At 39.7% G+C, this 14759-nt stretch overlaps 2 protein-coding genes across 2 annotated transcripts; both read left to right on the top strand.

Annotated features, from left to right (window-relative positions):
• The first annotated feature begins 116 nt into the window (after positions 1 to 116).
• Positions 117 to 3327, top strand: LOC124113594 (zinc finger and BTB domain-containing protein 41-like). Its single transcript, XM_046474028.2, has one exon. It carries the CDS (start codon positions 247 to 249, stop codon positions 2869 to 2871), a length of 2625 nt encoding a protein of 874 aa, XP_046329984.2. The 5' UTR covers positions 117 to 246; the 3' UTR covers positions 2872 to 3327.
• A 6231-nt stretch (positions 3328 to 9558) lies between these two features.
• Positions 9559 to 10924, top strand: LOC125377361 (phosphopantothenoylcysteine decarboxylase subunit VHS3-like). The gene is made up of 2 exons (XM_048390414.1): positions 9559 to 10233; positions 10889 to 10924. The coding sequence occupies exons 1-2, from the start codon at positions 9559 to 9561 to the stop codon at positions 10922 to 10924; spliced, it is 711 nt and encodes a 236-aa protein (XP_048246371.1).
• Positions 10925 to 14759: the final 3835 nt, after the last annotated feature.

The raw sequence follows: 14759 nt of genomic DNA, 5'->3' as shown, positions 1-14759 counted from the left end.
TAGCAACAAAGCAAACATTTAGAATCAAGAGCTTCCGATCACAATATACACTGCACAAAGTCAATCCCTAATAGAGCCTCTTAAAAAACGAGCGTGAGAACTCTTCTTCCAGAGAGACGTAAAATTAACCTCTTCCGGTTGATAGATTTGCAGGGAAAGTCAACAGAGTGATATGGTTTTACATTAGTTTTAGCTATTTGTAACTCAAAAGACGTGTATAGAAGGTTTCCTTTTCACAAATGAACAATGGAAGACGCACTAGCTGTAGACTCTATAACTATGTCCCTTCCATGCGAGCTCCTGAGAGGATGTTTAAAGTCTCCAGGAGTGATGGAGGCATGGGAGGGACTTTCTACCGATGGAACGGACAATCTTTACATCAAAACAAACATGAGAACAGTAGACAACACAGTCACTTTTGTCATGAGTGGCGTGAGCGTGATCTACGCCAAGCGTTCCATCAGATTCGCCATTAGTGAAGCAAAAAAGGTGGAATGCTTTTTTGAAGGACAGGAGAAAAGAGAGGAAGGGAACAAAAAATGCACACAGTTGATAGAAGACTGTCATGAATTTGTTAATGATAAACTTGACAATGAGAATGTACTCAAACATGAAAATGTCTCATTTAAACAGGTCACGGATGACATGATGCATTCTCCAACTGAAAACATACATAATTTTCTTCCTTTGAGTTCAGACCATAACTGCAAGGTGCTTACCCCCGCAGACCTTCCAGAAACAGAAGCAGCAAAACCTAGGCCAAAGAAAAGAGGAAGGAAACCAAAGAAAAAGATTTCAGAATCAAATGAAGAAAGAGGGAGTTCCAGTATCCTACAAAGTCCTCAGCACACTCTTGAAACTCAGGAAGGAAAGAAAAGATACAGTTTAAGAGGTGTGAAACTTTCTTCTGCTGTTATGGAAGCTGTCCGTGGAAAGATAAATGTTGAAGATGAAGATGCTGATGATCTGGAAGAAGAGGACGATTCTGAAGACTACGTTGCCTTCAAGGGAGATGACTCAGAACCAACTGTTGTCATGGAAAATTTTGAGGGTGATTCTCTGGTCCATGCCAAAGAAAAGAGTAATGGGGAGTCCCAGACTGTTGATGATGGAACAGAACAGGCCTCGGATGTTGAAAATAGTAAACTGAAATGGCAAGCTTCGAGACCCAGTATCTACAGACAAAAGAAAAAGTCAAATCTTCGAGGGTCCTTGAAAATGCTGAAGAAATTCAAAGATTCCTGCTTAGCTAAAGAGAAAAGTGTTGAGAGAAAGAAAATCCTTGCTGCAATGGGAAATGTTTATTCTAAGGAACGCAGAAAAAGGAATGTGCAAAAAACAGCAGTGTGCAAGTACTGTGAGAAAAGATTTTGTGATTTCACTGGTGTCGATACTCATGTTAAAAAATTCCATATGAATGAAAAAGATATTGAGGAATATTTACAAGAACTGGTGCCACTGAAACAAGTTACTTGTTCTGCCTGCAACATGACATTTGCCAGTCGATCTCAGTTCCAGATTCACGAGGACAGGGAGCATTCTCAGACAATGTCGCGGTGCACAATTTGTGGTAAAGTATTTAAGAATCTCCAGTTTCTGCGGAACCACATCAGAATGATACACCTGAATGATGAAACTCATTTATGTCATCTGTGTTCATCTGTGTTCAAGCAAGCGATCACACTCAAACAGCACATTGAAGAAGTGCATGAACAAAAGCGTAACGTGACTTGTAAAGAATGTGGGAAAACGTTCTACCGGCAAGCACAGTTGAACCGACACTCGCGCATACATGATACTGATGGAAAGAAGATAGTTTGTCAAGTATGCGGGAGACAATTCAACTTCGAATGCAATTTTCAAAGACATGTTAGAGTAGTCCATGCCCCTAGGACTGAGAAATTCCACTGTTCCTATTGCGGGAAAGGATTTAATCAGAAAGGTACAATGCATGCACATGTGTTAAAGATACATTTCAATTTGTGTCCATTTACATGTTCAATATGCAAAGTGAAATTCATGCGTTCGAAGCAGATAGAAGAACACATGGCCCACGTACATAACGATGTCGATTTCAAGGTTGTAAATCCACGAGAGAAGTCTTGCAAATATAACAAGCAGAACGAGGAGTTATTCAGTTGCCCGTATTGTCAGGATGGTTTTTGTTACAAAGCTCAGCTTGTTGAGCATGTGCAGACATCTCATTCTAATATTTTTCCTTACCAGTGTGAATATTGCAAACATGGTTTCTTTGAGAAGGTATTTCTTGCTCGACATTTGGCAAAGGCACATGATATTGTTCCGGAAACGGGGGATCTGCAGCTTGTAGAAGTTCATTCGGCTGACAAGCACATGACAGTTATTCCTGTCAATCAAGCAGTTGACATGATTGATATTGACAAGAGTTCCGATATCAACAACGATTTACAGGATGCTGTTCTGACAGTTGTTCCATCGGAGCATGGTCACACTGAAATGGACGCCATGTCTCAAGAGGAAGACATTTCAACAGCTGCCTCAGTGCTGGTGGAGATTTCAAATGAAGACAACACAATACATTATGTGATTCAGGGCGGGGAGAACATGGACATGGAGTCATCCAACGCTGTCGTACACGACATTGCCAGTCTACTGTTGGCAGCTGAGCAGTCCTTGCAAGAAAACTCGGGCTCTGTTACTTTGACAACTGTTGATGGGTCTAATGCTGTTGCTATGGAAACAAGCGAAGTTATGGATGCGGAAACTCCGAGTGTTATTACCATCACAAACAGAGCCAGTGAGGAGATGGGATTGGATGCTGCAGAGCATGCTTCTAATCAAGTGGCAGTGGACAGCAATATGGAAGAAATTACTGTTATTATGAAGGAGTGAATGGAACCAATGGCGACTGTTGTCATGGCAACAGATTGCAACATTGTCAAGACTTGCATACCAACAGTGTTAGTTCATTTATGTAAAATGTTTCTACATTTCTGTTTATGCTAGAGTAGAAGTAGTATTTATTCTAAAGAGGTCACTAAGATTAAATTTAGTCTCAGGGTGTCAAGTCTAATAATATTTAAAACTATATGTGCATGACTATTTCTTAGTTCTATTCTGACTAGTTTACCATTCTGTATTGATTGGAAACACTGCTTAGTCACCATATTTAAATATTTAAAACTTTGTTCACCTGCATGGGATAATTCAGGAAACTTTGGAGTTGCTCAGATACCATGTTTATTAATGAGTCAGTTTGACTGCGTTTGACTGTGCAATACTATGGGGTGTTATCCTGAAGTATGAAGACTTATGCAACTTTATTTAACATTAAACATTAACAAATCACCAAACCTTTTGTGTTCATTTCTGATAGTTTCTCCTTACTGAACAGTTAACAAGTCTGCTCCAACACACTGAAACATTTTGAAATATTAATACCTGTATTGGTTAAACTTATGATTTATCATGTTTATGATAAACACAGTGCATTGCAATAATCCTGTACGAATCGAGTTGTTACCCCGTGCCTGCTTACTGTTTTAACTGTTGAACCCGTACGTCAGTATTGGCAAGGGTACAGACCATTTGGGATGTAACCAACTGGCATATAACTGTTACATGGTGTAACCAACTGGCATATAACTGTTACATTGTGTAACCAACTGGCATATAACTGTTACATGTTGTAACCAACTGGTATATAACTGTCACAGTGTAACCAACTGGGATATAACTGTTACATGGTGTAACTGACTGGCATATAACTGTCACATGGTGTAACCAACTGGCATATAACTGTTACATTGTGTAACCAACTGGTATATAACTGTTACATGGTGTAACCAACTGGCATATAACTGTTACATTGTGTAACCAACTGGTAAATAACTGTTTCATTGTGTAACCAACTGGTATATAACTGTTACATGGTGTAACTGACTGGTATATAACTGTTACAGTGTAACCAACTGGGATATAACTGTTACATTGTGTAACCAACTGGCATATAACTGTTACATGTTGTAACCAACTGGTATATAACTGTCACAGTGTAACCAACTGGGATATAACTGTTACATGGTGTAACTGACTGGTATATAACTGTTACATGGTGTAACTGACTGGTCTATAACTGTTACATGGTGTAACCGACTGGTATATAACTGTTACATGATGTAACCAACTGGCATATAACTGTTACACGATTAACCAACTGGCATATAACTGTCACATGGTGTAACCAACTGGTATATAACTGTTACATGGTGTAACCAACTGGTATTTAACTGTTACATGGTGTAACCAAAAGGTATATAATTGTAACATGGTTAACCAACTGGCATATAACTGTTACATGGTGTAACCAACTGGTATATAACTGTTACATGGTGTAACCAACTGGCCTAAACTGTTACATTGTGTAACCAACTGGCATATAACTGTTACATGGTGTAACCAACTGGTATTTAACTGTTACATGGTGTAACCAACTGGTATATAATTGTAACATGGTTAACCAACTGGCATATAACTGTTACATGGTGTAACCAACTGGTATATAACTGTTACATGGTGTAACCAACTGGCATATAACTGTTACATTGTGTAACCAACTGGCATATAACTGTTACATGGTGTAACCAACTGGCATATAACTGTAACATGGTGTAACCAACTGGTATATTACTGTTACATGGTGTAACCAACTGGCATATAACTGTTACATGGTGTAACTAACTGGTATACAGGTCATTATCAATATTTGTACCCCTTTTGGTCCAGTTGAATAAACAAAAATAATGCTTGAAAATTCAAACTTTTTGTGATTTAACATGAAACATTTAAACTTAACAAATAGTTGGGTAAATTATGCCAACACAAAGAAACATAGTTTTGAAATATTTCAAATATACTGGAGAAACAGTGGAAATCTATTGTCCTTGGTGTAACCATTATAGTTACCGATCCTTTGCAGAAATAAAAAATGAATACAATATTTCTTTCGGTGTATTATTGTAAATATTGTAATATTTTACCTCTGCCTAGAAAAGAAAAAGTATCTCACTTTAATATCACCACATTTTAAAACGTGGATTATCATTCTTTGTGAGAAATAAAATGAAAAATTGATCATTTACTCTTCTCTGTGTCCCACACATTACCAAAATGATTAATATAATTTCAATGTTCTATTTTTGGTGAACATGTTCTTTGTACTCAATGAGAAGCATGCTATGCAGTGGGTGTTTACCTGAATCATTTTCAGAATTTCCAAAGACAAGGCAGTAAAACCAAAGACATTACCATTACTCATGATGATTTTTCTTTCACATCACAACAATCTATCAGAAGGAATTGATGCACTATAGTTGGTGTTGCATATTTGCAATGGCATCAGACACTTTTGTTTCACAATGTTTTCTTTGAAGTTATTACTGCTGACTTGTGGTAACACCAAGGACATAATAAGGTACACCAAGGACATATTAAGTTACACCAAGGACATATTAAGTTACACACCAAGGACATATTAAGTTACACCAAGGACATATTAAGTTACACCAAGGACATATTAAGTTACACACCAAGGACATATTAAGTTACACCAAGGACATATTAAGTTACACCAAGGACATTTTGTCATGATCCAAGTTACACCAAGGACATATTAAGTTACACCAAGGACATATTAAGTTACACCAAGGACATTTTGTCATGATCCAAGTTACACCAAGGACATATTAAGTTACACCAAGGACATATTAAGTTACACCAAGGACATTTTGTCATGATCCAAGTTACACCAAGGACATATTAAGTTACACCAAGGACATATTAAGTTACACCAAGGACATATTAAAGGGCAAGTTCACACGGAAATGAACCAATTTTTCTTGTACTTTTTCCACATTAAAAGTGTTAACATAGAAGTGTCATAGACAAAAATATAAAAACATCATATTTAATTAACATATTTTTTGCATTAAAACGATTTATATTTTTCACATTTACCAAGTGTTCTATTTCCATAACAAAAACACCATGGCTTATGCCCCTTGCAATATGACGTCATTGGTGCCAATTGATAAACATTATGACGTCATCATGCTTTGTTAGAGCCGCTTCACGTGGTGTAGGTACAGTTTTGTGATTCTAGCGTCTCAGATGCCAGCCAGAATTGTGTTATGCTGAGTCACTACTGCGCCGGAGTGTGTCATAGGCCATGTTGTTTTACCGAAAACTTGTACTTGATATCTTTTGCGTTCAGAATAAACAGGGACCCAGTTGAATTGGCACCAATTACGTCATAATCTAAGGGGGATAACTCAGGCCTGTTTAGCTCGAAAAACGAAGGCCTCATAACGGCATATCATTTTCACACTATTGTGAGCTTCCTACTTTCACTGTGAAAAAAATGAGTTTACATTTTCAAACACAGATATTAACTAATTCTAAAATTGCGTTTTGTTTAGAAAAAGAAAGAAAGTGATTTTTGCGTGTACACTTCCCCTTTAAGTTACACCAAGGACATTTTGTCATGATCCAGGTTACACCAAGGACAGATACAACAAAGACATATTTACATTCAACATGAAATAAAAATACAAGGGACTGCTCCCTGTACAGAAGCCAACAACAATCATTACCAGTGCAACTCTTCCATTATGCATGTAAGGATGTTTTGTAAATCAAATCGTTTTCTTCATAACAACGTTACACCAAGGACATAGAACTTTCATATGATGATGCTTGGTGTTACCTTTTTCCAGTTTGATTAACTTTTTCTTCAGTTGACTAAAAACATTTTTGTCCATGGAAGTCAGGAATTGATATGATAAGTGAGCATTAATTTACCTTCTTTCTACATAAAGATGGATTACTCTTACACCTAAGTAACAAATGGTTACACCAAGGACAGGGACCTTTTATACAGGCATGCTTTGCTTATTTTTCATTATTCAAAGATAGAAACACAGAGGAAACTGATGTTTCTTTTAAAGATTTTAATCTTATAAGTAAAATAACAACATCAAAACTCATGTGTATGACATAAAATCTGAAATATGTTCACTGAAAAGTGCATTTGGTGTCTATTGACTGATATTTCAACAATTTCAGACTATACCACTCCACCACAAGAAACTAAAGCACTGACAAGGCAAATGTTCGATGATATATGTTGATTTGGTTCCACACTGAAATATTAAGGATGAAAGTTAAGGGCTATCTCAAACTTTCTCAAAGATAGAGATCACTGACATAAAAAGGATACATATTTTGACACATGGTGTAACCAACTTGTATATAACACACATGGTGTAAAAACTGGGATATAACACATGGTGTAACCAACTTGGATTTAACAGACATCTCACCAACTTGGATATAACTCATACAGTATAACCAACTTGGATATAACTCACATGATATAACAAGCTTGGATATAACTTACATGGTGTAACCAACAGGGATATAACACACATGGTGTAACCAACTTGTATATAACACACATGGTGTAAAAAACTGGGATATAACACATGGTGTAACCAACTTGGATATAACAGACAGTCTCACCAACTTGGATATAACTCATACAGTATAACAAACTTGGATATAACTATCATACAGTGTTACCAACTGGGATATAACTCACATGGTGTAACCAACTTTGATATAACACATATGGTGTAACCCACTTGGATATAACAGACAGTCTCACCAACTTGGATATAACACACGTGGTGTAACAAACTTGGATATAACTGTCATACAGTGTAACCAACTTGGATATAACTCACACGAAGTATGCCCAGCTTGGATATAAATGTCAAATGGTGTAACCAACTAGGATATAACTGTAACACATTGTATAAGTTTGTCAACAGTTCGAATTCGCACTGATAATAATTCATATTTGCACCAGACCCGTGATCATACAGAACGTCGACGTGTGCCACTTGGGGATTTCTACCACATTTAGCTGATACTCTGTGTGAAAAAGGCTGAAAACCAAACTCACGTTCATTAACCCTCATACCATTACCATTTCATGCTTGGCTATGATACTGACATGTTATACCACCTCCGTGGTCAAGTGGATAGAGCGTCTGCCGGAGAGCGGAAGGTCGGTGGCTCTATCTCGTGGCCGCGTCATACCAAAAGACGTTACAAGATGGTACTTGTTGTTACCCTGTTGCGCTCGGCATTAAGTGGATAAAACAAGGACTGGTCGGCTCGCAGTCAGAGCGCACACACACACACGCACACACACATACACACACACACACCATTTCACCTCACCTTCTCATAATATGGCATATATATCTATTCACGTACATGCATGCCGTGTTACCATGGATACCAGAGTGATGACTTGCTGGAGGAGGACTGTTTAATTAAGAAAACAGCCTTGAGGCAGAGCTCAAACACGGAAATGAATATCATAAACGTTGATTAAGCCGTATATTAATAATTATGTTTATGCTACGTCGGCAATAAACCTCGCCCTGATCTTGTCTCATAGCTATAGAAGATGAGCAGGCAGTTTTGATGCCATAAAACTGTTGAACGGGGTATCATAAATATCGTCTCTGTCATCAATGTGGTGTTACTTGTGAGCCTAGTTTGCCGTTTCTTATTTCATAATTCACATGACTTTTTTCCACACAGACCCCCATGACGTATGTCATGTAGATATCAAATGAGGATCTTTTAATTTTAACCAAACATTTTATTATTCACCAAGAGTTGTTGAACACTGACGGAAGATCACATAAGGTGTTAAAAAAAATCCTCGTTAATTATAACATAGTTGGTTATAAGAAATGTACCTGAAAGAGTGAGTGAGTGAGTGAGTTTGATTTTACGGCGCCTTTAGCAATATTCCAGCAATATCACGATCATGATCGCCGCCAAACAGCTACAATACATTGCTGAGTGCGGCGTCAAAAAACAAACAAACAAAAAACTTTTATCGAGTCAAGTATATTTTATACACTTCTTACACCTGCCCGACCCCAAAATTCCCCCCGCTGCTATTTTTTAGATACCATTAAACACACTTTATATAAATTTATTTTTATTCATTCATTCATTCATTCATTCATCTATTATAAAAGACGAGAGAAGACAGAATAATATTTAAAACGCTGCATTGCATCTCATTCCGTGAGACTATCACTGAGTGATACAGTGGTATCCTAGCCTCTGGGCACTGTAAGGGATTTTGCCTTTATGAAACAGTTCCCAGTATTGCGATCATCGCAATAGATAACGACCTGTTACTGCATGTACGAACTGTTGAAAGAACCATGGTGCTCAGCGCTTCAGGGTACCAGTGGACAGGGTTGTGTGGTTGTGATCTCTAGAGCCGTTATCATACAATCATAGGAAAGGAAATTAATATTTCAGGATTGTGTAGATTTTGATCAAATGCAGTCTGTGTCTCCATCTCTGCTGCCCTTCCCTCCTATATATATAAACCCTGGTCTGTCTGACGACGTCAATCACTCGGCGCCACCATTACCATTACGTTCTTGTGAGTTACCGTCTTCAATCTCCACCCGTTACACCAACATGAAGGTCTTGTTGACGACGTTGCTGACGTTGGGAAGTGTCGTTGCTGTGGTGGAACTGGCCAGGATGGGGACGCCGCAAGACGAGGAGCTCAAGAATCTGATGAACCAACTGTCTGCTCTGAGACTACAACTTGCTCTGTGTTTAGGAGGGGAGAGAGCGGGACCCACGGTTGAACACACGAAGGAAGGGGCTATGTTGGAAGGCAGGAAGGGAAATATGCAAGATGGTGGTATGGTGGACATGAGGAAGCTGATACTTCTAGCTGGTATTGAGAAGTTAACAGAGGCCGTGGAAGAATGCGAAGACACAGCCACAACTGAAGGGGTCACGGAAGCTGCCCCAGCGAGAAGAGAAGTAGGCGATGAAGACGATGACGATGACGATGATGATGCCGGCGACGATGATGCAAAAAGAGACTCCGATGATAATGATGATGATGATGAAGAAGACGACGACGATGATGATGCTAAAAGAGACTCCGATGATAATGATGATGATGATGAAGAAGACGACAACGATGATGATGCTAAAAGAGACACCGATGATAATGATGATGATGATGAAGAAGACGACGACGATGATGCAAAAAGAGACACCGATGATAATGATGATGATGATGAAGAAGACGACGACGATGATTATGCTAAAAGAGACACCGATGATAATGATGATGTTGATGAAGAAGACGACGACGACGATGATGATGCTAAAAGAGACACCGATGATGATGATGATGATGATGATGATGATGACGACGACGATGATGACGAAGATGATGCTTAAACTGATGATGTCATGTAACCTTTAGTATTTGTTTATGTAGTTTTCTTATCATTAGTTGGATTGTGACACTTTCCTAATTGATAATTGTGTTCCGAAAGGTTACGTTACCACACCTTAGATAATATATTTTAAAGGAGCAGTAGTGCTAACAGGCGGTAGTTGCACTCAGTCAACGAATTCTTATTATCAATCTCTAGAATAACATGCATACAAAAAAATACCAGCACCGAGCTACATAGTTTCGAATCACGTTAGGCCCCTTGACATATAGAAAACTATCGTTAAAAGGTTTAAAGAAGTCTTACAAATGATAAAGTTAGTTGTAAAAAAACAACGTGGAATTAAAACCAACACAGTATAGCCTGTTGTGATGAGGTGAGCTTTCGTACCCGTAGTACTGCAGTAATGCTGAGGTTGTGAGGTGCGTGACGCGGTGTTCTGTCAGCAACAAAACATCACCATGTGTCACTATCTTATTGTTTGTATTGACAAATAACACTAAGTGCAAACACTTGTTACATTAATGTTTTAATTTGCATTTCAGGTGCATGACAAGGAACACATGGCTTGTAGTCAATAAAATGTTTATCTATCATTTAATGCTCTTTCTTATGATGGGACGAAATACAATATATTCAATATTGTTATAAGGTTAAAAATGCATCTCAAAAACATTAGAAAATTGTTACCGTTATAGCTGCAGTGAGGAGTTGCATTAGATATAGTTTGTGACAGAATTTTTAGTTTGAAAGGAATCAATAGATAAAAGACATTTCACATTTATCACAAGTGTATTCTGGACATTTCATAATTATCATTGGATTGGTTCCTGGCTATCGTCCATTAGTTAATGAAACAAATAGAGAGTTTCAAGGTATATTTCATTTGGAGCTTCCGGATGCGAGTCACAAAATCAATAGAGAGATGAGCAATCTGGCACGTAGGCTTCTGTATTTTTTCCGATTACGACACATGAGTCCATGGTCAGATCTAACTTTTAACGAATCAAAATGAGGTTTTGTGACATGTGACAACGACAGGCCAGGTCCGAACACTGTAAAATGATACCTTCAACATTAGGAGAGGAGAGCGCGGTTTGCAATCGATCGAGTCGAATCCCGATCGTTCTAAGTTTCCCCAGTTAGTGACGAATCTGGCCGGTTTGATCCTGTCCTGTATTGATAGATGGGCTGAGAGTAAGTAAAACAATGTGAGTATAAAACTGGTGTTGCGTTTCTTTATTATGCGTGTGTGAATGCTGATAGAGACAACTTGGAGTAAGTGTCGTTAGACCAATCCCTCCTTGACGGAGCCGAGCCGCGGCGGACAAGGCGAGTGGAAATGTCTTGGCGTAATTGATTTACACGAGGACCAGGAACGGCAATACATTTAGTAGCTGTATTAGGGTCGCTCTTGACGCCCGAAAGCATTTACGACAATACTTACCCTGACAATTGGACACAGTGTCTTCCGATACAAACATCCAGTGACGTCATCCTATTGTTCTCACGTTGGGTTAAATCTCATAAACAGGGACGTAATATCTCGGGGAATTTATTAATACAACTTCGTTTATGTTTAAACATATGAATGTTTCTCGCAAAAAGTTTATTTTGCATTTTAACACAATGTAATGAAATGTAAAATCAAATGTCAAATGTTTTCTTTATTTATCCATGTTCCAACTCTAAACCTTCGTATCTGCAGCCCAGGCAAAACGCATTTTGACATTGACGCCTAGACGTCTATGGCGCCGCAATTCGCTATGCAGAGTTGTGTCTATTGGGTACGCCAGAAACCTATGATGGTGGGTTCAGCACCAAACCTTTGCTCGTTGGTTTCACCAAAGTGATAAATGTCTAAGACTGCATCACTTTGGGCTTTCCTCCAACATTAAGCTGACGCGCCGTGATATAACTGGAATACTGTTCAAGGCAGCGTTAACAAACACTCTCGCACGTTTGGAGATCAAGAGAAAGCCAACCGCATGTTAGCTTGTGTCCTCATGTCGTCACGAAAGCCTCTCAAGCTACGTTTACGCAACACACCATCTTACATGCTGTCTCCTGACGTATACCAGATACTTGTGGAAGTAAGTATGTATGAGGTGAGGTGAATTGGGGTTTAACGTCGCGTTCAAGATTAGTGGACTTATATTACGACGTGCATGCACGTGTGTCATTCGTCACCGCTCGCCCCTTTCCGTAACCTGCAATAAGACTCGTCCCCCTATCGATGAATGTTATTTGCGAAAATACGACAAACCAATCAGAATGCGCGTATGATTTCAAGTTCATCAAAGAATCCCTCAGAAATAATTTTTGACTTTACATATGTCTTGCATCTAAAAATATACCCAAGACACAGTTAAGTGTGTTCAAGGACACTGTATAATTCCGCACGTCACGGTGTGCTTTAAACTGCATCTGAAATATATATAATATATGGGGAAATATAAGTGAACCATTACGCAACGAGTTGACAATTGTTTTAGGTATGCCCGTTTGCGCTAAGACGGAACCCGGTCGCACAAAATGGCCACGAGAGGGGCACGAGTCGCTATTCGGTTTGTCCCGGAATAACACGAGTTGGTCATGAATGGCACGTGTGTGTGGCTGATTGTACTAGTCCGTACTAATGCCGATAATATAGTGCTAGCCCACTGAGATGCCGCAGTTTAACATAGATACCCCACTCAGACACAGTATACTGACTCCGAGCCGACCAGTCCTTTTTTAGCCCCTTCATGCCGATCGCCAGGCAGGGTAGCAACAGGTACCATCTTTTGTCGTCTTTTGGTAGGACGCAACCGGGAATCGAACCCCGGAACTTCCGCTCTCTGGGCGGGCGTTTAGTATTAATGATTTGTTTTGTTAAAATAGGTCTTCAGCAACCCATGCTTGCTGTAAAATGCGACTATGCTTGTCGTAAGAGGCGACTAGCGGATCGGGTGGTCAGGCTCGCTGACTTGGTTGATGCATGTCATCGTATTCCAATTGTGTGGAACGGTGCTCATGTTGTCAATCACTGGATTGTGTCGTCCAGACTCGATTATTTACGGACCGCCGTCATATAGCTGTAATATTGCTGAGTGCGGCGTTAAACAACAACCGAACAAGCAAGAAACAATTTGTCGAGTCCAGTATATTTTAAGCTTGTTGAAATACACTTATTATAACATGCCCGACCCCAAAATTACTCCCGCAGCTAATTTTTTTATATTGTCAAACACTGTTAATAAATTGTCAATGCAAGAGTGAGTGAGTGAGTGAGTATGGTTTTACGCCGCTTTTAGCAATATTCCAGCAATATCAAGGCGGGGGACACCAGAAATGGGCTTCACACATTGTACCCATGTCGGGAATCGAACCCGGGTCTTCGGCGTGACGAGCGAACGCTTTAACCACTAGGCTACCCGACCGCCCCGTCAATGCAAGAGAATGGCCAACCCAGATTTTCTGCTGAAATAGATTCCACATTGGATTATAGAGCAAATAGCTGTGGCAATTATAGGAATGGACCACTGAAAATCAGTGATGTTCGCGAAAAGGGTAAGCATGTCCTGCCCTACCGGTAGCACCCACCATTTACACAATTTGCATAAAAAGTAAGTATTCTTTGCCTGGGTATTTTTTACACCTTGTTCTGACATGTACGCTCACGCCATGCAATTCATAGCTTCGTCCCAATTCCTTCACACCCGCCAGGCCAGAATTGAGTGAGTTAGGTTTAACGCCTCAGTATTCCAGTTATATCACGGCATGTCAGCTTCTTAGGTCTCAGACGTTTACCGCTTCGGTTAGACCCACGAGCAGGGGTATGGTGCTGACAATCTAGAAACATAATCGGGGCGAACCGGGATTCGAACCCACAATCATAGGTTTCCGGCGTGCCCAAGGGACGCAACTCTGCACAGCGAATCGCGGTGCCTTAGACGCCTGGGCCACCCGTGGCCCCACTAGGCCAGAAGAACGCGTGGTACACTAGAAACAAGTGTACTTAAACATCGTAATGGACTGAATACACAAAATAAACTCCTCTCCCCTACCCGACAGTTTTGAGTTTTGTATGTAACTGGCGTTAGGGATGGGTGTGTAATGGTCGTATTCCACATCCAGCTGTTCTAGTCGCCGATATCAGTGTATCCACTTTCAGGTGTTCCACTTGAGCGACCTATTGAAGACTGGTGATCCGAGATTATCAGCGAGGCTGGGAATGTACTTTCCTCCTCAACACCGCTGATCGCCATGTTGTACTGTCTGTTATTATCACAGCAGGGTCCTGCTTGCTGCTTGAAGAACGACATACCTACAACATTGTACAAAGGCAAGCGTGCTGGGTCAAACATTATAGGAAGTGATCTACGAATTAATATCAATGTTAAGAATTTATAACCAATACCGCGACCAAACGTG

This window comes from Haliotis rufescens, unplaced genomic scaffold (assembly GCF_023055435.1).
Source record: "Haliotis rufescens isolate VD_foot unplaced genomic scaffold, xgHalRufe1.0.p SCAF_9, whole genome shotgun sequence".
Taxonomy (NCBI): domain Eukaryota; kingdom Metazoa; phylum Mollusca; class Gastropoda; order Lepetellida; family Haliotidae; genus Haliotis; species Haliotis rufescens.
Note: the sequence above shows the minus strand (reverse complement) of the source record. Positions and strands in the feature narration are given on the sequence as shown.